General features: G+C 45.4%; 1 protein-coding gene and 1 pseudogene across 6 annotated transcripts in view; one reads left to right on the top strand and one right to left on the bottom strand.

The window, feature by feature from the left end:
• LOC146352454 (kelch domain-containing protein 3-like) overlaps nt 1–7,868 on the top strand; it is a 92,638-nt gene extending 84,770 nt beyond the window's left edge. For 3 of the 5 annotated variants that reach the window (XM_084834072.1, XM_084834070.1, XM_084834069.1), the window contains exon 19: nt 6,392–7,867. In XM_084834072.1, coding sequence (XP_084690198.1) covers nt 6,392–6,496 — 105 coding nt within the window. In that variant the 3' untranslated portion in view covers nt 6,497–7,867. Of the gene's footprint in view, nt 1–6,391 lie in introns of all 5 variants that reach the window. The other 2 variants (XM_084834074.1, XM_084834073.1) reach the window with 1 other exon arrangement.
• Nucleotides 7,869–15,613: 7,745 nt separating this feature from the next.
• LOC146352453 (protein CFDP2 pseudogene) lies at nt 15,614–22,945 on the bottom strand (annotated as a pseudogene). The gene is made up of 3 exons (XR_014787096.1): nt 22,828–22,945; nt 17,815–19,417; nt 15,614–15,685 (listed from the first exon to the last, which is right to left on the bottom strand). The product of XR_014787096.1 is annotated as a protein CFDP2 pseudogene (transcript).
• Nucleotides 22,946–23,468: the final 523 nt, after the last annotated feature.

Genomic DNA, 23,468 nt, shown 5'->3' with positions numbered 1-23,468 from the left:
TGGTGTGCTATCAGCCATGAATAGTGGTGCTGCCAAATTTCATAATTAGTAAACTCGTTGTTCGAAACACATCCATTTGTAATGCTCACCTTTGTAGACAGCCTGGATCGATGTATTATGGATTAGTGGTAACATGTAAAACTGCTTGCGACCTTCAGAACATGAACAGTAAAGTAGCAAACAGATCTCACTTCCACCTAAATATTAAGTCCTACCACCTAGACCCCCTCCATAATAATCTTACTTGAAGCAGTCTCATTAGCTGTTTCCCCCATTTTGTTGGCATTGTCATGGCCACTGCCACCACAGCTTGACTCAGAGGAAGAGGATGGCTCTGTGGCTCCACCTTCAGACCAGTGATTGGCATGTAAACATCGCATGATCTCACAAAGGCAAGCCACGTGAAAAAAGCCAGTCAGACGGGGCCACATGACACAGAAATTCATGATGTCATGCTGTGCTACGTGATTCCAAACTACAGCTCCCAAGATGCACCCTGATATTGTGCACGTGCAAAAACATGTATACATGGAATGAGTTTTCATATTAAAGGAGAATTCTCATCCAAGTTCACATGAATGAATTATTTACTTTTTGAGTAAATAATGAGTTCACTTAGGGTATATTCGCCCATCACTAGTATGAATCAACCCAATTTAAATGTATATGAAAGGGTTGTTGTTGTTGTTCAGTCATGTCCGACTCTTCGTGACCCCATGGACCATAGCACGCCAGGCCTTCCTGTCCTGCGCTGTCTCCTGGAGTGTGCTCAAGTCCATATTCATTGCATCAGTGATGCTATCCAGCCATCTCATCCTTTGCCGTCCCCTTCTCCTTTTGTCTTCAGTCTTTTCCAGCATCAGGGTCTTTTCCAGAGAGTTTTCTCTTCGTATTAGGTGGCCAAAATATTTGAGCTTCAGCGTCAGTATCTGTCCTTCCAATGAGCACTCAGGGTTGATTTCCTTTAGGATTGACTGATTTGACCTCCTGGCAGTCCAAGGGACTCGTAAGAGTCTTCTCCAGCACCACAGTTCGAAAGCATCAATTCTTCGGCGCTCAGCCTTCCTTATAGTCCAGCTGTCACAGCCATACGTTACTACTACAGGGAAAACCATAGCTTATGCAAGCCACAAGATCAACATGAAATTGAAATGTAGGATGATCGCTTGCAAAAGCAATGGTTATAAGACCTTAGATAGATTGATTTAGGGTGCAATCCTATACATGTTTAGGCAGAAAAAAGTCCTACAACTCCCAGATGTCCCTAACCAGCCATGCTTGCTGACTGGGGAATGCCGGGAGTTGTAGGATTTTTTCTGGCTGAATATTCATAGAATTGCACCCTTAATATGGCAATAAAGGACTCTTTAGTAGGGATGTACATAGTTTGTATAATCTGTTCCATCTGCATTTTGCAGATTGTGAGGTGCCTTTCGTTCCGTTGTCTGCTCATTCACTGAACTGGATTTTTTTCCAATTTCCTGAATTTGCACAAATTTGCATTTGTGCAGAATCACACTTGTGAAAATGCACAAATCCCCCCCCCCCGAAATGTTCATGTTCATGCTTCATCCTATGGGGAAAATGTTCATTTTTGACTGGTGTGTTGTTGTTTTTAACATATTTTTCTACAACTACATTTGTGTAGAATTCTGGTAAATAAAAAAACCAGCCTACCACAGAATCCGTGCAACTTGGGAAAAACTGGTCCTCTGCAGAATCCATGGGTCAGATTCATAAAAATCCAAACTCATTTGATTCCATTGTCGATTCCTCTGACATCCCTACTCCTTAGTGAATCTTTATCTGGGCCCATCTATATAGGTGTTAGTGAGGTAATATTTTACCATATCTTGATTTTAGATTGGAACAGCTCTAACAACCGGAGGGAGCAATCCAAGCCTGGGGGTGGCTGCCTATCCAGTGCAGGGTGGGAGGAGTGGTGAGGAGGGATCTCCTCCTCACTCCCGCCACCCTCCTTTCACGGCTAGACAGACGATTTCAGCTGTCTAGCCGTGGAACCTCGGAGCGCAGGAAACGGTGGCTGGACGACACATAGGATGCATCATACCAGCATTTCTGACCTCCCAACCCTGGCCCACCCCCAAGGAAGGCCCCATTTCCCTTGCTCTGTGCTTCTCTTCCAAATTAAGAGCTGAGGGCTGATCTGTGTTGCCTAAAAGGCAGTGCGGGAGGGGGCGTAGGTCAGTTCTCTGGGAACCGACCTCAGAGCACGGGCTCCGAGGCCAGTTTCTAGGAACTGACCAATCCTATGGCTGTTTAGTTGCTGACTAGCAGCCATAGGATTGTGCCCTAAGTGGTTTGACCTTTATCAGTTGAGAAGGAATTTCCATTGCTGCATCACATGTGACTTTCATCTTAAATCCCTGTCCCTATTCTGAGCAAAGCAAGAGTTATAAAGTGTGCAGTATCGCTCTGTTAAGAGTTCTAAATTGGCTAAAATGTCTGCTATGGGCAGCAAATAGAAGGAATAACTCCACTTGCTCCTCCCTTTGCCACATAGTAGAGCTGCTTGTTCCTTTAGTGGGGAAGCCTGTACCCACAAAAGCTCTGTGTGCCCCCTGGATTTTTACGAAAGTGTCATCAGTCCTATCTTCCCCACATTCCAGTAGCTTTATGGTCCCTGTGGATCCATTACATGGGGATGACATCACTCATCTCAGTATTAGTTACTTTTCTGTTGTTTGAATGCACTCTTGTAGTGGTGAAGCTCTGGTCTTGGCCTCTGCAATTTGAGGACAGCAACAATCTTTTTCCATAGGGATTTTATCTTTATATGGAGTTAGCTTACTTATCCAGATTTTATCCCTATTCAGAGCTAGTAACTGGTGCAATAACCAAAAGTTGTGCCAGGATTAAAACACCATCAACAAACACATTTTGACTTCAAAATGTGGAAGAGTACAATTTAACTCATGGGCTTTGTTTTTCTTTGTCCTCACACTATGAAATGATCTAAAAAGAAATGCAGTGATGATTCACATATCACTAGTTATGATTCACAGCATTAAATTGCTCTCAGAAAGTATAATCTGGTGTAGCCTGCAGCTTCGTGTGTGTGTGTGTGTGTGTGTGTGTGTGTGTGTACACTTTTTACTGTCAAATACTTCAGGTAAATAATTTATTTTTGTGGGAGCAATAAACGTAATTTGTTTCTCTACATATAAATTTTTATCACTAATTTTAGTCTAAGCATTCCCATGATAAGAATTCCATTTGTAAAAACAAAAATTTAAAGCAAACAAAAAAAAACCCTCTTGCCCCATCTACTGTTGGAGCAATTTAAATTACACAATAGATGGGGCAAGATATTTTGTTTTGTTTGCTTTGTATGCGAGCGAGTGCATTATGCTGTGCAGTTCATTTCTGTTGTTCAGTGTAAACTAAGTTCATATTTTAACACTACAGAAAAATATGTTCCTGTTGCTAAAGAAGCTTTCTCTTTGTTTACTACAAGTCTGTCTAAAAAATTCTTATACATCAAAATGCTTAAAACAACCCTGTGCTGACTTACTTGGAAGTAAGTCCTCTTGAACTCAACTGGGCTCTACTTCTCAGTAAACAAGTGTCGGATCAGGCTGCATATCTCCAGATCTAAGACAGGCTCATTACTTTGTGCAGATGACAGCACATACCTTCTATAGAAGGTAACAACACCAGGACTGCTCTGTCTTTCTCCTTCCAGTAGTGTGGCAACCCTGTGGCAGCACTTGGCCAGATTAGGCCTACTCACCATGCATAACAAATGGCTGGATGTGCCTGATCTTGGAAATTAAGCAGGGTCAGCCCTGGTTAATACTTGGATGGGAGACCGCCTGGGGGCCAATCTACATTGCGCCCACCATCGCAATGAATTCGGTGTCCCGTCGGGTTATTTAAAACATGATTATTCATACTCACCCATTGTGAAGCTTCACAGCTTCAAAGCTTCGAAGATCATGCCTCAATTAGAAAAAAAAACATTGCGGAGAAGCCCCGATTCTGGAAGGATAATGCCTTAATTTAAAAAAAAAACATCCAGGGTGGGGGATAGGAGGGGGTAAAACTTAATCTCATTTGAAGGGATAGAATAACCCCCTGCTCAGTGCAGGAAGCCTGATTCCCAGGCGGTCTCCCATCTAAGCACTGACCAGGACCGACCCTGCTTAGCTTCCGAGATCAGCGCGCACACATCCAGCCCTTTGCTTGTTGCTGAGGAAATGGGGGCTGCTGAGGAAGCTATGTAATCGGTAGCCGGAAGAAGACATGGGGCTGTCGAGAGCTGTGATTGGACAGGGGGGAAATACAAACACCACGCATATGGACAGTCGGGGGAGGGGACTACAACTGGATACGGTAGCAAAGGCAGAAAATCAGAGCACATTAAGGGGAAATACCGGGATATTAGGGTATTGAAAGCGGGAGCACGGAAGTAGCAAATTCTGGTTCCAATTCGAGGCGGGTACTGCGTAGTGTGAAAGGCAGGTGGTGAAACCTCATTGGAAGCAAAAAAAGGCGGTAAGTGTAGATCCAGCCTGGGAATCAGTGTAGGACTTGGTGCTCTTGTAGGCCCCTTCCAACCCTATATGATTCTATGAACTCATTAAGCACTTCTTGGCACATTGAGCAATAATGTACCTAACAATTGGGTTACCTAACTTTACCTAAGGCTGCAGGATTAAGCGCACATACTTGGGAGAAATCCCATTGAACTCAGTGGGACTTACTTCCAAGTAAACACGTAGAGGATCAGACTGCTTTGATCCTTTTGGACTTCTTTGAACAGTCATGAGATAATTGGGAAGCGGGCAAAGGTGAATCTGTCCTGCTGCTTTGCAGAAGGAAAATTATTTTTGTGTGTCCTATCATTTCCTACATTCCCATGCAGAATCCTTGGATGGAATTATTTACTATTTATTTTATCTGAAGTATTTTTATGGCGCTCCTCAGCCAAAAAGTCTCCTGGAGTGGCTTACATATAATCCGTTAAACAAGACTGTCCCTGCCTGCAGGATTACAATCTAAAAAAGACATGACACACAAAAAAAGGAATGAGGAGGGAAGAGGGGAAAAAATAATTCTCCCTGCCTCTCATCTCTCTCAGTACAGCCTGCTGGAATGGCTGCTGGTGGTAAGAGTTGAGGGAGGAGATTGTAGCCTCACAGTTGGAAGAAATCCAAAAGTCATGAATTCTGACCCTCCAAACACATCTGTTCCCCACAGTTTAATCCATGTAATCCATACTATAGTGCGGTACTACCACTGAACAAGAGCAAAGAAGGTGCACCTCTCCTGGATGCCATGGAATCAGTGCGCCTCTGTGCTCAGCTCACTTTCTGATATTGCATGGAATCATGGTGTGTGCCTCTGATGAAACATGGAGACAGCTGCTTTGTCAAACATCACTTGACTCTGAGGTGACAAAGTTTGCTCCTGTAAAGTGGTGTCATGGAGCCGGAGCTCACAGGGATGCTGCACCAGCACTTTTTTATTAGCAAGGATACTGAGGTTATCTGCCTCCCACACACACCCATGTGACACACGCGCACACGAGACTTCCCCCTTCACTCTGAGCTTAGGTGCAATTCTCATAGTAGCCCCTGAGGTTGGGGTGAATTGTATCAGCAACAATATTTTGGTCCCTGTTGTAATGCAAAGTATTTTGGGGTGGTTTGGTCTTGAATGGGCAATTAAGACCCATTTGCTTACAAATGCTTAAATGGGCAATTAAGACCCATTAAATGCTTACAAAAGACCTGCTCCTGGTGCAGAGGAAAATGGCTAGAACTGGTTTGTTGACATGGATCAACACAGCTGCCTTAACATTTGGATTCTCCTTGGGGATGTAGCTGTGGGGACTGTCATGAATGCCTGCACTGAAAAAAATTACCACTACACCACTGTTTGGGTATAAAATAAGCAGTTGGACAGGCACCTGAGCTCTATATGAACTGTTCCCTTGAAAACAATGGAGCAGAGAAGCCAGCACAACCCCCTTTGGGCCATTTTGCACTCCTGTATTTTCATTCTTGGGGGGGGGGGGCTTCTAGCTGGTCTTACTCCACCACAGGAAGACTTCACATCACCCTAATTGCCCCTTGACAGTGAGACAAGAGATTTTAAAAACTGTTGTTCGCTCATCAAAGTGACATGGATTGATTGTCTGGCAGCCTTCTCCCACCTGGTTCCTCTAGGTGCATGGGGCTGCAATTCCCAGCATCCCCAGCCAGCATGGGGCATGCATCTGAAAGGCACCAAGCTGAGAAAGGCTGTTGTATCACATGATATGCTCCATCTCTGGCAGCTAGGGTGCTTATGTGTACCGTGCTTTGGCGTTCATATCTGTGGCTTACAAAGTTCACCTGAACATGATTTCTGATTTTTGTCACAGGAAGAAATTCTCCATGCTCAGGAAAGGCTAAGAGAGGAGCAGCAAAACATTCAGCAGCACAGCCAGCAACTCCTTTCTATAATGCAACAGTTCAAAGGAATGTGAGCAGTTTGCAGAATAAAGCCCTGATCACATGCTCTAGATCATAGCAACAACACCACACCACTTGAACAACTGAGCTCTTATGTCGAGTATAACAAAGATCCAGTTACCATACAAACTGAAGTTTGATCTCGCAAAGTTTCCATTCAGCCCTTGGGTGATGGCTTAATTAAATTCCCACCCACTTTTAAAAATGTACATTTTTGATTCGGTATTATTTTTAAAAGAAATCACACTTGTCTGTACTTACATGGGAGAAGAAGGTTTTATGTCTGAGATGTTAAAAAAAAAAGACCAAAATGAACATAATACTATTCATACACTTAGTAAAGACTTGGATAATAAGTTCTTGTTAAGAAAGATTAGGAGTCCTGGGAAACATGTGGGAGATAATGATGAAGAAACTGTTTGGTCTATATCAGGTTTTCCAGCTGTGGTACTGGGACGAACTAAGAGATCATGGGAACCTTTGCTCCAGGGTGGAATACAGGATGGGGCCAGGCTCATCACCATACCTAGTTATTTTAAAGGCCCAGCCTACCCAGTTGTTGTCATTATCTTGGGGTCTTAGTATTTAACCTTTTACTTGTGTTCGGTTAAGAGAAAACAATAGGAATATTTAGAGAATTTCACGAGTGTGCTGCATCTGTCTTAGAAGACAGGCTAGAAAAAAATGTCCATTTTACAAAAACTCAATTCCTTGAGAGCATGCTACATATACGCATATGTTTGTGACTTGATTTGCAATCTGTGGATGAGATCATGCACTTCTGTTATTGACTCTGCACATATTTCTAGATCTTGTTTTGTCCTTGTAGCTCATTGTACTAATCTGGATTATGGTTGGTAGTGGTGTCTTCATATCATCTGTGGGGCCCTACTTTCCTCTTGTGCTAGTATTCCATCCCTGTTCTGCTCCAATTTTAAATCTGTTTGCAGTGAGTGCTTAAAACTATGTAGTAGTACTGAGGACTAAGAAGAACACATTCTTTTAGGATTCATGAGGGAAGGGGACATTTTAAATTATTTTCTTTTTTTTTGTAAAAGACTTGGGTATGTCTGATCTCTGTGTCTTAACTCTTACTTTTTTGTGACTATAGCTACAGTGTTTTGTGAATTGCTTTTGATGTGAAGTTCAGTCTCTAGTAAGATGTCAGAGACTAGTACGATATATATGTAGGTGTGTACACGCACATGTCTTGATTTGAAAGGATTAAAGATGTTCAGTGTTTAAACAATTTCCTGGAATAAGGCAAAGATTTATGCTGACCTCTTTCTTGTAAAGTGATTCACGAAGAAAGTAAGTGCTGGGTTGTTTCTTTGTTTTAATTTGCTCTGTTACTCAATGTGATAAAGTCTCAAGTTTTATCAGGCTATTTTGTGAGAGTTCTCTTTTTTCAAATCTTTTAAAGAATATACCATCATGATCTGAAAGCCGTTTTCCTGCAGGTAGTTTAAGGATCAGATTTATGGTAGCTATCTTGTGCCACAGAAAGAAAGGAAATAATGGATTTTATTTGGGTCAAGTTAGTTGTTGTTCTTAATATTCACTTCTCTAGTGCTTTAAAAATACAGTCCTATGCATGGCTACTCAGAAGTCCTATTGGGACTCATCCCCAGCTAAGTGTGTGCACTTAATATATACACCCTTAGTACACACAGTGCAGTGCAGCCCTTTTTGCCTTTTCATTACAACAGTCCCCAGACATTAAGGGCACAATCCTATACATGCTTACACAGAAATAAGTCCTACAACTTGCAGCATTCCCCAGCCAACCATGCTGACAGGGGAATGTTGGGATTTGTAGGACATTTTTCTGTCTAAACATGCTTAGGATTGCACCCTAAACCAACATTGTTCCTTTTTTGCAGCTGGGCAACTGAAAATGAAGGATATTCCCTTGCCCAACCCCACCAAATGAGTTAATAGTTAAGTAGCTACTTGAACCCAGGAAAGTTTCTCCATGAGCAATTTACTCCAAGCTGACTACATTTGGAGGTTGTTAGGGATACATGACGTTGTAGCCATCCAGTAGGCACTCTGGGGCTTATCACAGAAAAACCAGATTTTCTGAGACTGCTTAGAGTCCGATTCTTTTCCTTAAGTAGGGTTCTCAGTGGTATAGTCGTTGTGTGTCCCAGCCTCCGCATTTACCTCGGGCATGCTAGCGCCGCCCAGGGGTGTGCCTTTCACCATGACACCAGTCAAGGGGTGTTTCCCAGCACAAACTTATTCGTGTCTACTCAGAAGTAATTCCCATTGTGCTCAATGAGACTTGTGCCCTGAATGCGCACATCAGAATTTACAGAGATTCCCCTTACTTGAAATGGCACAGTTTAAAGCACAAATTCCCTAAAGGCTGTAAAGTGTGAGCTCGAGGCTCAGATTCTCCATTGTTTGGCTTATTGCCTTAGGAAGTAACTACTTCACACCTTCCTTAAAGGGATCCTGCACAGCATCAGATTAGAAAGGGGGCTGGTTTCTTATCCCTGTGTCCCCCCTCCCACTGTCTCCCAGCACAAGCATATGTATCTACTCGGAAGTAATGACCATTGTGCTCAATGAGGCTTGTCTCCAAAATGCACACTACAGGGAGTTACTAAGATTCTCATGAATCGAAATAACGCATTTAGGAGCCTTAATATTGAAGCTTTGATTGATCCAGCATAGCAGCTAGAATACTGTTCCTCCTCTACTGATTGTTTATTTAACGAAGTAAGTAACACGGGGGAGGGGAGGGGGAGAGAGAGAGAAGGAGATTGTTGGGCAGGAAGAACACTCTGTTCTTTTAATAATTGTCACTTTAAGAAAGTACTTAATGGAGGTGCAGGGAGGGGAGAGAAAGAGGAGTGATTTTTATCAAGACACAAGGTGTTTCCCATTTCCCAACACAAACATATGTGTGTCTACTCAGAAGTAACTCCTATTGTGGTCAATGAGGCTTGTTCCTGAAATACAGGTGCATCTGGAGCTTCAGGGAAAAGGAGAAAGGGGGAGAGCAGGGGAAGCCACCCTTATTGGTTGAGCAGCCCCTGCCAGTCAGATGACATTCAACCCCCACCCAGAAATATGTATTTATTACATTTATATCCTGCCTTTTTTCCTCCATAAGGAACTCAAGGCGGTGTACATAATCCTCCTCCTCCTCCATTTTATCTTCACAACAACCCTGTGAAGTGGGTTGGGCTGAGAGTCTGTGACTGGCCCAAAGTCCCCCAGTGAGCTTCCATGGCCGAGTGGGGACTAGAACCCAGATCTCCCAACTCCCAGTCCAACACTCTCGCCACTACACCACACTGGATCTCTGTGAAGTGATTTTTCATATGTTCTCTGAAATGATTTTTACTAGTGCAGAGCACTCGCTTGTGGAGCCCTGCATGGACCAAAGAGCAGCAAAGCTGATTCCTTTTTTAAAAAAATCCAGTATTCCTCCATTCACTTCTCCTTTTGTTATAGTGGAAACACCCCCCAGGTCTCCTCAGTTCTCCTAAGTCTTGCTTTCTCTACCATGGTGGCTTTCATCATTGCATCAAGTTATTGCAAGCTTTTGAATCCAATAGTTTTTTTTTGGGTATGGATATTTAGAGTCAAAGTATAATAAGACTGTAATCCTATACCCACTTACCTGGGAGTAAGACTCTTTAAACTCAGTGGGACTTCCTTCTGAGTAGGCTTGTCTAGGATGGAAGTGTCAGATAAATAGTATGTTGTGCCACCACCCTTGTTTCGGAGGGCAGAGCAGTACAGCAGTACATTTCCTTTGAAGGAGAGAGCACTGGAGACTTAGGTTTTCTGAAACAATCTGTTGATTGATAAATGTAGAAGCTGAGAAGGTACTAACGCTCACAGAAGTACCACAGGCAATTCTCAGCCCAGAAGTAACCTCGTCACCCCGTAATCCCAGGTATTCTGGCACCACATTCTACCCGATCCAGACTGGGCAAACCAGGTTCAGTTTCTTGCTGCCCTGCAGGTGGCTGTGACTCAGTACATTCTGTGTGGCTGACTATCCAGACGGAGATTATTCACTGCTCATGAGCAAGACTAAAATGACTTTGCCTAGTGGGATGCTTGTTAACTGGGATGCTTTGAGAAGAAAAGATGCACTTTGAACCATTTGCTGTGAAGTCATCTTACTGGCTTCAGTAGAACTACTCACAATGGCTTTGAGCAGGGCTGGGGAACTTCTGACATGGGGGCCAATTCTGTCATGCCCCAACTGGAGGAGTCCTCCTCAGAGGAGAAGCTAGAGGCCCCAGAAGCCCACGGTACCCCAGACTAGGGACTGCCACCAGACTCACAGGAGCCTGAACCTTCAGGGGAAGTGGCTGCAGGGCCATCCCTGTCAGGAGGAAGGGACTCTGTCTCTGAGGCAGAGCCACCCCCTGATCCCAGGAACATCGTCACCGCAAGCGACAGGATAGCAGGGCTCCTGTGAGAAGGAGTGCTCACCTCCAGAAAAGGTCTCCTCAGGAGAAAGGGACTCCTCCCAAGTAGACTCTGGAAAGGGAGCTCTGATTGCTGCAGCTGAGCTCTGGGTGGCATCTGGCTGGCTTTGGGCTTAAAAGCCTTCGCTGGAAACCCAGCCAGCATTGGAACACCTTGGTCCTTCCAGCCTCTGCCATGTACCTTGCCAATTGTGTCCTGAGACTGACGCTTGGTTTCCTGACCTTTTGGACTGCTCAGCGGCCCTGCTTCTGGACTGAGTAAGGTACCTGACTGATTTACTCCATTTGACCTCTTGCTTGTTATCTTGACTATTCCTGCTGCTTCCTGATCCTTGTTGCCTGCCTGCCTGCCTGCCTGCCTGTGTTCTGACCTCTGCCTGGATTTGGACCACTTCTGCCTTAACTTAAACCTCCTTGGACTGAAACCTGTGTGCTTGACCATTTGTTTGCCAACTTGACTACTCTAATGCATCCCTCCCTGTGCTTACAAACAGCCAAGACTCAATCTAGAGCTGGATAGTATCTGCCCCTCCTGAGGTCCCCGTCTGGCCATCCAGGGTTCCCCAGATGGCCATGCCCCCTTCCCCTGGGCTCATCCCCTTTCTCCCAACCACTGATTGCTTGGTGTTTTCCCAGATTTTCTGCAGTTCTTTTCCCCAATCTAAAATGTTTCAGTGCCTCTCCTAAGGCTTCATTACTGACAGGAAGAGTTTTAGCTACAATAGGCTGGTGTTTTGGCCCCACTCCTTTTTCCTTCAGCCCTGCCCATCAATTCCCACTCTCAAATTGAATTTGGCCTTTGAGCTGAGAGAGTTTCCCCACTTCTGGCTTTAAGGATTGTGTTCACACACACACACACATACACACACACATGTTAGAATTGATAGGGGTTGTTAAAAAAAGATTGTCCTCTTATTCTTTGGCTGTCAGCTCTCTAGACCTTTGAGCTATTAGTCATAATTATTGAGCCCACCGGACACATGTCCAGTGGGAATGTACATTTGTTAAAAAGGGAAGTCGTAAAACATGGTTAAGACAGGCACATAAGCATAATCACAAAAATAAACATGCCGACATTATCTCATTGTACATCTGCAGGTCAGGCTTCTGCTGTGTCAGCTAGTAGCTTAGTCGGTTAAAATATCTTATCACTAGCAAAAATGTATAGGGGGCGGAGGTATAAAAAGACTTATGCACGCTTAGCTCGGGGTCCAGACTGCTCTGCACCTGTTTTGCAAAACGACTAATAAAATAGTGTTGCATCCACTGCTGCCTGCCTGGCATCCTTTCTTTCAACCAGAAGCAAGAACTTTTTATCTAACAATTTGGTGCCGTGACTCGGATCCTGCTTCGGGGCGCGTCCCCTTTGCGCTGAACCGAGGGGCCGCGGAGGAGAAGTGGCCACAGGCGGTTGTTTTACACTGCCTTCTCCTCACGTCGGCGGCAGTGAAGGTGCTTGGGGACCAAAGCCAGAGGAAGAGGGAGACGTGATCACTCCTTTTAGGCACCAGCAGTGGATCAATAAAGCAGCTGGACGCAGCTGCAGGTGGGACAGAAGAGGCCTTTGGGGTAAGTGAAACAGCTTACATTAGGGGATAAACGCGGGATGGTGGTGTGTTTGTGCTTGTGTGAGACACCTACGGGTGAAGCGAGTGAGGAGCCCCGATCTGCATTTCCCTTCCCCGGCGACGGGCTGGGTCAGAGGAGGGCGAAGCGCGAGACTTGTTGATTGAAATTACCACCATCATGGGCGGGTCCCAATCCAAGCCTGAAGGAGAGTCCCCTATGTCCTTAGAGTGTTGTTTGCGCAATTGGTCACATTTTAAGCAAGATTATGGAACTAAGATGACAAAGGATCACCTTGTCCTTCTTTGTGCCTGGGAATGGCTGGTATTAGAACCCAAATGGCCACCCGAGGGGTCTTTTGACCCAACCCTGGTATCTGTTGTGCGTATAATAGTAACACAAAGGGGAAGTTGAGACCAGTTCTCCTATATCAATTAATGGGCAACTTGTGTGCCCCTTGGCGGCAGACCCGCTCCGTGGGTTGTTGAATGCATGTCCCTGGCCCTTCCCATGGTGGTCAAAAGGAAACCACCAAAAGAGGGATCACCTAGGGTCGTGGCCACAGCACCGGAGGACCCATTGCTTCCTCCTCCCTACGGGACAGCTGTTGCAGGGCGACCATGCCCATTACATGCACCACCATCTCCTGAGGAGCCCACTCAGCGGCCAAATGCCCCCAAGGAGGACACCTCTCGCAAAGTGGTGCCAGAGGACCCCGGCCCTCTAGTTGAGTTCCAGGACACTTTGCAAGATCATCTAAATTCCCTTGAAAAAAGTTAGAAATACTAGAGGACACATGGGGACCCTCGTCACAGGAAAGGGCCCCCGAAAAGGGCGGAGAGACAAAAGGGGGCCTAGCTACAATTTGCAAAAAGTCCTGACTTTAAAACAAGACAAAAACAAACCTCCTGCCGTGTTCCTCCAAAGGCTAAGGGAAGCCTTCGCCAAGTATACTGATATAGACTTGAATGACCCAAATAATTTAAAGATTCTCACGACTCAGTTCGTGGGAAATAGTTGCCAAGACATCAGAAAGAAGTTGCAGAAAGTTGAGAGAGGATTGGCGGCTGACCTAAGGTGTTTTAGTAGAGGTAGCTCAGAAACTTTATGAAAGACAAGAGGGAAGCAAAGCTCCTTGCTGTGGTTCTCAGACCCGACAAAGGAGGAGCTAAAAAGAGAAGAAAAGGAGGGAGGAAGGGGTCCTCCCTGAGAAGAGACCAGAGTGCCTTCTGTAAGAAAATTAGGCACTAGAAGCGTGACTATGAAGCCTTGAAGCAAAAAGAGAGAGAGGAGGGTGCGGGGGGAGGGGGCAGAAAGGATTTTGCATGAACAAGAAAGAGACTAAGACAGACCGGGGCCCGGCCCCCTCTTAGCTGTCTCTGAGGCAAGACGGGACCCCATAGTCAAAATTAAAGTTGGGGGCCGCTCCTACAATGCCCTTGTAGATACAGGGGCTGCCCTGTCCATCCTCCCCCCTTAGCCAACCACCAACGGGAAGTGGGGGATCTACCACCATAATGGGGGTTGAGGGAAGGGCAACCCGAGTGCCCCTTTCTTGTCCCTTGCTCACCAAGGTTGGGAAAACACACCTAGAACACGCCTTTGTCTGTAACCCCTCCTGTCCGGTGGCATTGTTAAGAAGGGACTTATTGACTAAGCTCCAAATTGAGATAGCTTTCACTTCTGACGGAACGATAGAAGTACGGCTTCCCCTCTTTTGGATTCTCCTGATGCAAGCAGGGAGTCTATTGCAAAGGTCTCAAGCAAACTGGGCTCCGTCAGTCTGCGTGCCATCAGCCATTCCAGCTCTTCTGCTGACATTGGGGCCAACAAGTTCCATGGCAACTACGCCTTTGAGGGCATTGGTGATGAAGACCTCTAGGGGCCCTGCCCTGACACAACTCTGTGGGATGTAAAATCTCCTCCTGGGTGGATCTCCATGTGACTCAACCCCAGCCAGCTGCCCACCCTCTTGTCTACATGGATGGGGAGATGGCACGACCACTGTATGAGGCGCTGCAAAAAGATAAATTAGATAAATGGAAATGGACTAAAAAAAAAATGAATAAGTCTTTCCTCAGTCTCAAAGCTGCCCTTGTGTTGCCACCTGCCCTAGCCATACCAAATCCCAGTCGACCATTTAGACTCTATGTGCATGAGAATAAAGGCGTAGCCTCGGGAGTAATTTGCCAGCAAAAGAGCCCCTCCTGGAGGCCGGTGGGATATTACTCCAAGGTCCTTGATGTTGTGGCAAGAGGCTGGCCGAGTTGCTTAAGGGCAAATAAGGCCGCAAAGAGGGCAGCCAAGGAAAGAATCCAAGGGACATTTCTCGTCTTACCCAGAAGAAAGGAGCCCCCCACATACTCCCCTTCCGAGTTACAGATGGCGCAAGAACACAGAGTAAGTCCCCGTGGCGACAGATGAATCCAGGTAACAGATGGGAGGCTGCTCCTACCACAGACCCTGCAGGGAGCTATCTTAGAGCAATCTTAGAGCAAGTGCATCATTCTCTTGGACACCCTGGGGCATCAGCCATGACTGACTATTGCAAGAGGCTGTTCGTCTCTCCTGGCCTAACTGTATGCGCCCATCGATTAGCAGCAACATGTGAGGTTTGTCAGAAAATTAATTCCCCCAGGGCACCCCCTCCACCAAAGGGAGGGCGACCATGGGCGTATTATCCCTTCCAGAGGGTGCAGATTGATTTTGCTGAAATGCCACCATGGAGGGGTTACAGGTATTTGCTTGTAATAGTGTGTCAAATTTGCTTGTAATAGTGTGTCAAATGACAGGGTGGGTAGAGGCGTTTCCATGTAGAAACTGCCAAGCTAAAACTGTTGTTGTTAAGTTGTTACAGGAGGTGGTGCCCCAGTTCTCCCTGCCTGAAGTTATAGAGTCCGATCAGGGCTCACACTTCACCTCAGTTATTACACGGGGGCTGGCACAGGCTCTGGGAGTAGAGTGGCACTTACATTGCCCCTGGAAACCCCAGGCGAGTGGACAGGTTAAAACAACTAATTGGAGTCTCAAGGAGACCCTAACCAAGCTCCAGCAAGGGGTAAAGCTTACTTAGATTGAGGCTTTGCCAATAGCTCTAACAAAGCTTCAAAGAATGCCAAGAAAAGGCATAAAGTTGTCCCCCTTTGAGCTAACGTTTAGATTCCCACCCCGGGTACACTGTGGAAGGAGGGAAGAAGTCAAGTGGGAAATGGGGGATCAGATGTTGAGGGGCCAGTTGACTTCTCTATAGTCCGTTCTTTCACAGCTACGAGCTTACTCCGTCCCATTCCAGAGGTTGCCTCTAGATGCTCCCATCCATCTCTTCCAGCCGAGAGACAAAGTGTTGTTGAAAAAGTAGAATAAAGAAGCTCTAAAAGAAGGGTGAGAAGGGCCTACCTGGTGGGACCAACCAGCCATTCATGTGTGAAACTTGTTGCTGTTGTTCAGTCGTTCAGTCGTGTCCGACTCTTCGTGACCCCATGGACCATAGCACGCCAGGCCTTCCTGTCCTGCGTTCTCTCCCGGAGCGTGCTCAAGTTCATATTCATTGCATCTGTGATGCTATCTAGCCATCTCATCCTCTGCAGTCCCTTTCTCCTTTTGCCTTCAGTCTTTCCCAGCATCAGGGTCTTTTCCAGGGAGTTTTCTCTTCGCATTAGGTGGCCAAAATATTGGAGCTTCAGCTTCATTATCTGTCCTTCCAATGAGCACTCAGGGTTGATTTCCTTTAGGATGGACTGATTTGACCTCCTTGCAGTCCAGGGAACTCGTAAGAGTCTTCTCCAGCACCACAGTTCGAAAGCATCAATTCTTCGGCGCTCAGCCTTCCTTATAGTCCAGCTCTCACAGCCATACATTACTACTGGGAAAACCATAGCTTTGATTAGACGGACCTTTGTCGGCAAGGTGATGTCTCTGCTTCTTACTATGCTGTCTAAGTTTGCCATAGCTTTCCTCCCAAGGAGCAAGCGTCTTGTAATTTCATGGCTGCAGTCACCGTCTGCGGTGATCTTGGAGCCCAAGAAAGTAAAATCTGTCACTGCTTCCATTTCTTCCCCTTCTATATGCCAGGAAGTGATGGGGCCAGATGCCATGATCTTAGTTTTTTTAATGTTGAGTTTCAAACCAGCTTTTGCACTCTCCTCTTTCACCCTCAACAAGAGGCTCTTTAGATCTTCTTCGCTTTCTGCCATTAGGGTGGTATCGTCTGCATATCAGAGGTTGTTGATAATTCTCCCAGCAATCTTAATTCCGACCTGTGATTCATCCAACCCGGCATTTCTCATGATGTACTCTGCATATAAGTTAAATAAGCAGGGTGACAATATGCAGCCTTGTCGTACTCCTTTCCCAATTTTGAACCAATCGGTTGTTCTATGTCTGGTTCTTACTGTTGCTTCTTGACCCTCGTACAGGTTTCTCAGGAGACAGGTAAGGTGGTCTGGTACTCCCATCACTTTAAGAATTTGCCATAGTTTGTTGTGATCCACACAATCAAAGGCTTTAGCGTAGTCAATGAAGCAGAAATAGACGTTTTTCTGGAATTCTCTTGCTTTCTCCATGATGCAGCGAATGTTGGCGATTTGATCTCTAGTTCCTCTGCCTCTTCTAAACCCAGCTTGTACTTCCGGTAGTTCTCGGTTCGCATACTGCTGAAGCCTAGCTTGTAGGATTTTGAGCATCACCTTGCTGGCATGTGAAATGAGCGCAATGGTGCGGTAGTTTGAACACTCTTTGGCGTTGCCCTTCTTTGGAATTGGAATGTAAACTGACCTTTTCCAGTCTTGTGGCCACTGTTGAGTGTTCCAGATTTGTTCGCATATTGAATGCAGCACTTTAACAGCATCATCTTTTAGGATTTTAAATAGCTCGGCTGGAATACTGTCATCTCCGCTAGCTTTGTTGTTACTAATGCTTCCTAAGGCCCACTTGACTTCACTCTCTAGGATGTCTGGCTCAAGTTCAGTGACCGCACTATCATGGCTATCAGGGACATTCAGATCTTTCCTGTATAGTTCTTCTGTGTATTCTTGCCACCTCTTCTTAATCTCATCTGCTTCTGTTAGGTCCCTGCCTTCTTTGTCCTTTATCATGCCCGTCTTTGCACAAAACGTTCCCTTGAGATCTCCAATTTTCTTGAAGAGATCTCTAGTCTTTCCCATTCTGTTGTTTTCCTCGATTTCTTTGCATTGTTCATTTAAGAAGGCCTTCTTGTCTCTCCTTGCTATTCTCTGGAACTCGGCATTCAGTTGGGTATATCTTCCCCTTTCTCCCTTGCTTTTCGCTTCCCTTCTTTCGTGAGCTACTTGTAAAGCCTCATCAGACAGCCACTTGGCTTTCTTGCATTTCTTTTTCTTTGGGATGGATTTCGTTGCTGCCTCCTGAACAATGTTACGGACCTCCGTCCATAGTTCCTCAGGCACTCTGTCTATCAGGTCTAATCCCTGAAATCTATTCCTCACCTCCACTGTATATTCATCAGGGATATGATTTAGGTCATACCTGAACGGTTTAGTGGTTTTCCCGACGTTCTTCAATTTAAGCCGAAATTTTGCAAGAAGCAGCTCATGATCTGAGCCACAGTCAGCTCCAGGTCTTGTTTTTACTGACTGTATGGAGCTTCTCCATCTTTGGCTGCAAAGGACATAATCAATCTGATTTCGATATTGACCATCTGGTGATGTCCATGTGTAGAGTTGCCTCTTGTGCTGTTGGAAAAGAGTGTTTGCTATGATCAGCATGTTCTCTTGGCAAAACTCTATTAGCTTTTGTCCTGCTTCATTTTGTACACCAAGGCCATGCCTGCCTGTTATCCCGGTGATTTCTTGACTTCCTACTTTAGCATTCCAATCCCCTATGATGAAGAGGACATCTTTCTTTGGTGTTAGTTCTAGAAGGTGTTGTAGGTCTTCATAGAACCGATCAGCCTCAGCTTCTTCGGCCTCAGTGGTTGGGGCATAGACTTGAATTACTGTGATGTTGAATGGTTTGCCTTGGATTCGTACTGAGATCATTCTATCATTTTTAAGATTGTACCCCAGTACTGCTTTTCCCACCCTTTTGTTGACTATGAGTGCTACTCCATTTCTTCTAAGGGATTCTTGCCCACAATAGTAGATATGATGGTCACCTGAATTAAATTCGCCCATGCCTGTCCATTTGAGTTCGCTGATTCCCAAGATGTCGATGTTCAATCTTGCCATCTCATGTTTGACCACCTCCAGCTTACCTTGATTCATTGATCTGACATTCCAGGTTCCTAAACAATATTGTTCTTTACAGCATCGGATTTTCTTTTCACCGCCAGACACATCCACAGCTGAGTGTCCTTTCGGGTTTGGCCCAGCCGCTTCACTCTTTCTGGCGCTACTTGGAAATACCCTCTGCTCTTCCCCAGTAGCATATTGGACACCTTCCGACCTGAGGGGCTCATCTTCCGGCGTCATATCTTTTAGCCTTGTGATACGTTCCATGGGGTTTTCTTGGCAAGAATACTGGAGTGGGTTGCCATTTCCTTCTCCAGTGGACCACATTTTGTCAGAACTCTCTGCCATGACCTGTCCGTCTTGGGTGGCCCTGAACGGCATAGCTTATGGCTTCACTGAGTTATGCAAGCCCCTTCGCCACAACAAGGCAGTGATTGCAGCTGGTTAAAGCCATTTAGATAACCCCTGCCTCCTCCTGTCACCCGGAAAGAACAGGAGGACACGGGCAACAGTCCTCTGCTCCCTGGCACCCCCCCGGAAGCTGCCAGGGACACAGGCAAAGAAGCCATCCAGGAGCCACAATCGCCTCTTGTTTATAAATCCCAGCGATTAATTGAAACTGCTTTGTCAAAACAAATGCTCTTGCTTTATTGTGCTGATAAAGAAACTCCGTTTTAAAATGCTTTAAGACATGAGTAAAGACCTAAAGGAGGGAATTGTTAGAAAAAGATTGTCCTCTTATTCTTTGGCTGTCAGCTCTTTGCTAGACCTTTGAGCTATTAGTCATAATTATTGAGCCCACCAGACACATGTCCAGTGGGAATGTACATTTGTTAAAAAGGGAAGTCGTAAAACATGGTTAAGACAGGCACATAAGCATAATCACAAAAATAAACATGCCGACATTGTCTCATTGTACATCTGCAGGTCATGCTTCTGCTGTGTCAGCTAGTAGCTTAGTCGGTTATAATAGCTTATCACTAGCAAAAATGTATAGGGGGCGGAGGTATAAAAAGACTTATGCACACTTAGCTCGGGGTCCAGACTGCTCTGCACCCGTTTTGCAAAACGACTAATAAAATAGTGTTGGATCCACTGCTGCTGCCTGGCATCCTTTCTTTCAACCAGAAGCAAGAACTTTTTATCTAACAGGGTGAAAAAGAAAAGCGTAGGTTTCAGTATAGAAAGGGCTACCTTTACCATTTGAAGCATTAAAATGAGGGGGGGATTTTAAGGGGCATTTGAGCCCAAGTAAATCATTCTTCAGGAACACAAGATTGCTGAGTTATTTATTTATTTTTCCAGACATCCAACAGAAAGACACTTCCAAGAATTTAGTATGCCATCTCATCAGTATTCGACGGTGAGCCCTTAAAGCTATATAGCTTAAAGTGCTTTCCTTGGATATGTATGAATACCAAATTCCAACAAGCATGAAAAATGGTTGCTATAGCACTTAGCCCCCCAAATCTAACAGGCCTCTATTCAGCCTTGGTTAGCATCATGCTGTTCAGATCCTGGGAAATCTCAGAATGAAGTCTGCCAACTAAATAGATATTTATTGATACATTTTGGTATTGTCTTGCAGGTGCAGCAAAGATCTGTAGCAGGGCCTGAGACATGTGTTTCTGTCAAAAACAGTAACCAGTCAAAGTCTGGGTCTCTGCTTCAGTGGTAGTTAAACTTCTGTCTCCTTTCTCCCATGTTTTTAAGTGCTTTTCCAAAGTTACATTATGAAACTGAAATTACCATGTGCTCTAGCTACTTGGAAATACCCTCTGCTCTTCCCCAGTAGCATATTGGACACCTTCCGACCTGATTTGCCAGTCTTCCATTCCTTTTTCTTTGCTTAGAACTGAAATGGATAGATTAGGAGCCAGCCTGGTAGCTTGGCCGGGCTGTTTTTTGACCTCCACTGTAATGTACAGTCCATGTTCATGAGATTTCTACTGATTTTCAGTAAGGCTCATTCACCCATAATTCTGCCCAGGAGCTTTGGACAACAATAACCAGCCTTAATTATGTCTAGTCATATTGCAATATTATACCATTGAATGCTACAATTCACAGTATTTAATATAGAGGAAAAGATAAAATGGTCATGGCTTGCTCCACATTCCTTTGTTACTGGGAATGCAATTTTTTTTAGGCATCTGGTCAGCTACTCACAGCATTATTGCGTAAGATGAACCATTGACCATGACAAACAGACTCCACTGGTGAGGAAAGAATTCAGCACACATCGTAACCCATTCAGTGGTTTGCTTGTTCCTGTTTCTTGTATTCCTGTGCCCTCATGACTGCATCCCACCCTTTACACTATCCTTATGAAGTATGGAAGGGCATTTTGCCCTGCTTAGGTATAACAAACACAGAGAAACTGATCTGGATTCAAGAGGAGTTGAGTCCACATCTGACAGCAGCTTGGGATGCAAAAATGCACTCAGGAGAGCAGGAAGTACTAATGTCTTTCACTTTGTGCATGTCATTACTTAGGTTTGCCCAGGTCTCCTGCTCAGCTGGGGTGCCTGCTAAAGCATTGCCAAAAAAGAGGAAATAGATCATGAAAAAAGAGGACACAGAAGTGCATATGTTAATTTATATGTATAGATGCTATTTGGGAAATAATTACTATAATTTAAATAGAAATATAATACATCTCACCATCATGGGGGAAACCTGTGACCCAGTTGACATGTGTGCCTGTGCAGTCTGCTGTCCAGGCACTAAGTTTTGATGGAATACTTATATTTATATTTATTTACAATATTTGTATACCACTCCATATCTAGAGCAGTTTTCAGCATGGTGAACACAAGAGATAAAACAGTAAAAGGATAAAAGGATTAAAACTATGCTATTTTTAAAAACAATGCCAGTAAAACTATGACTGGTAAATTAAGGAATGTCTCCTGGAAGAGTGCTGTTTTCAGGAGGTGCGGAAAACAACACAGTATTGGTGCCTGCCTGACCTCCAGGGGTAGAGAATTCCATAGGAAGGGGGCCACCACACAGAAGCCTCTTCTCCTGGTAGACTCCAATTGGACCATAGGTCCATGTGGAACCACCAGGAACATGCCCTCTGATGACCTTGGTGAACAGGCAGGTTGGTAAGGGAGAAGGTGCACTCTCAGGTATCCTGGGCCCAAGTTGTTTAGGGCTTTTGTACACTAGTACTAAAACCTTAAACCTGGCCCAGTAGAGAATAGGCAGCCAGTGCAGTCCCCTCAGCAAAGGAATTACATGCTGAAAAGGGGCAGCTCTCGACAAGAGCCAAGTTGCTACGTTCTGCACTAGCTCCAGCTTCTGGAGCAGTCTTAAGGGCAGCCCCACATAGAGTGCATTGCAGTAATCCAGTCTTGAGGTTAGTAGCTCCTGTACTGCTGTGGCCAAGCTATCCCTGCCCAGGGGAGGCCATAGTTGGCAAACCAGCTGAAGCTGGTAAAAGGCACTCCAAGCCACAGTGGCCACTTGGGCTTCCAGCAACAGTGATGGATTTAGGAGTACCGCCAAACTATGGACCTAATCTTTCGGAGGGAGTACAACCCCATCCAGAACAAGCCATGAGCCTATCTCCCAGACTCGGGAACCACTCACCCACAGGACTTCCGTCTTGCCAGGATTCATCTTCAGTTTATTGGCCCTCATCCAGCCCATTACTGAGTTAAGGCACTGGTCCAGGACTTGCACAGCCTCTCCTGATTCAGATGTCACAGGGAGATAGAGCTGTGTGTCATCAGCACAGTGATGGCACTTGGCTCCAAATCCCCTAATGACCGTTCCCTGTGGCTTCATGTAGATGTTAAATAATACTGGGGACAAGATGGTACCCTGCGGAATCCCATAGCTCAATTGCCAAGGAGCCGAGGAATAGTCACCCAATGTTACTCCTTGAAATCGGTCCCATGGGTAGGACCAGAACCACTGTAACACAGTGCCTCCAATACCCATCCTATACCTTTACAGCAGGCATGGACTAGATAGCCCTTCAAATAGAGGACTGTCCTCTGTAAAGTTGGACACATGGCCACCCTATGCAGAGCCATTCATGCTAATGATCCAGCCCATTCACCCAGCCTCCATTTCTGTACCTACCCAAGGCTTATATATTACCTGGCTCCCAATAAATATTGTAGTGCAGTTCCAGTTTGGGGGGCACCACTCCTTTCCTGTTGTCAGCCATCCCAAGGAAGCCATGTCACTGTGTGTGCCACTGTGACCTGGTAAAAATAAATCCACTTTGAGCTCTGGAGAGCAAGATTTCTCAATATGTGTGTGTCTAGACTCCAGAAAAGGAAGTTCTCCCAGACTGCTCTGTCACTTTCGTTATGCAAGAGCTATTGTGTAAAGCAGCCTTGAGCCTCAAAACAAATCACATCCCACTAGTCCCTTTGGTTGTGTGTTAAATGTGTGCATTCCAGGGAATTCACTGAGCTTCCTGCCTCTGAGACCCCAAGGCCTCATGAAAGAAAGGCCTCAGCAGGCTCAGAAATATCAGCTTGTACTGATGTGGAGAGACCTCGGGCCGATCTACATTGTGCCCGCCATCGCAATGAATTCAGTGTCCCATCGGGTTAAACGCTCTCACATTAAAACGTGATTATTCACACTCACCCATTTTCCCCATTGCAGTGCTTCATCAAATGCGCGAGCTTGGTTCACACTTGAGTGCTGTGCTGTTTTCCTGCGCGCACTTGTCTGATCTCGGATGCTAAGCAGGGTCGGCCCCGGTCAGTAGTTGGATGGGTGACCGC

Source organism: Heloderma suspectum, chromosome 2, assembly GCF_057233095.1.
Source record: "Heloderma suspectum isolate Gila_16-S chromosome 2, 16-S_ref, whole genome shotgun sequence".
Lineage (NCBI taxonomy): Eukaryota > Metazoa > Chordata > Lepidosauria > Squamata > Helodermatidae > Heloderma > Heloderma suspectum.
The sequence above is the reverse complement of the archived record's forward strand: the minus strand, read 5'-3'. Positions and strand labels throughout refer to the sequence as shown.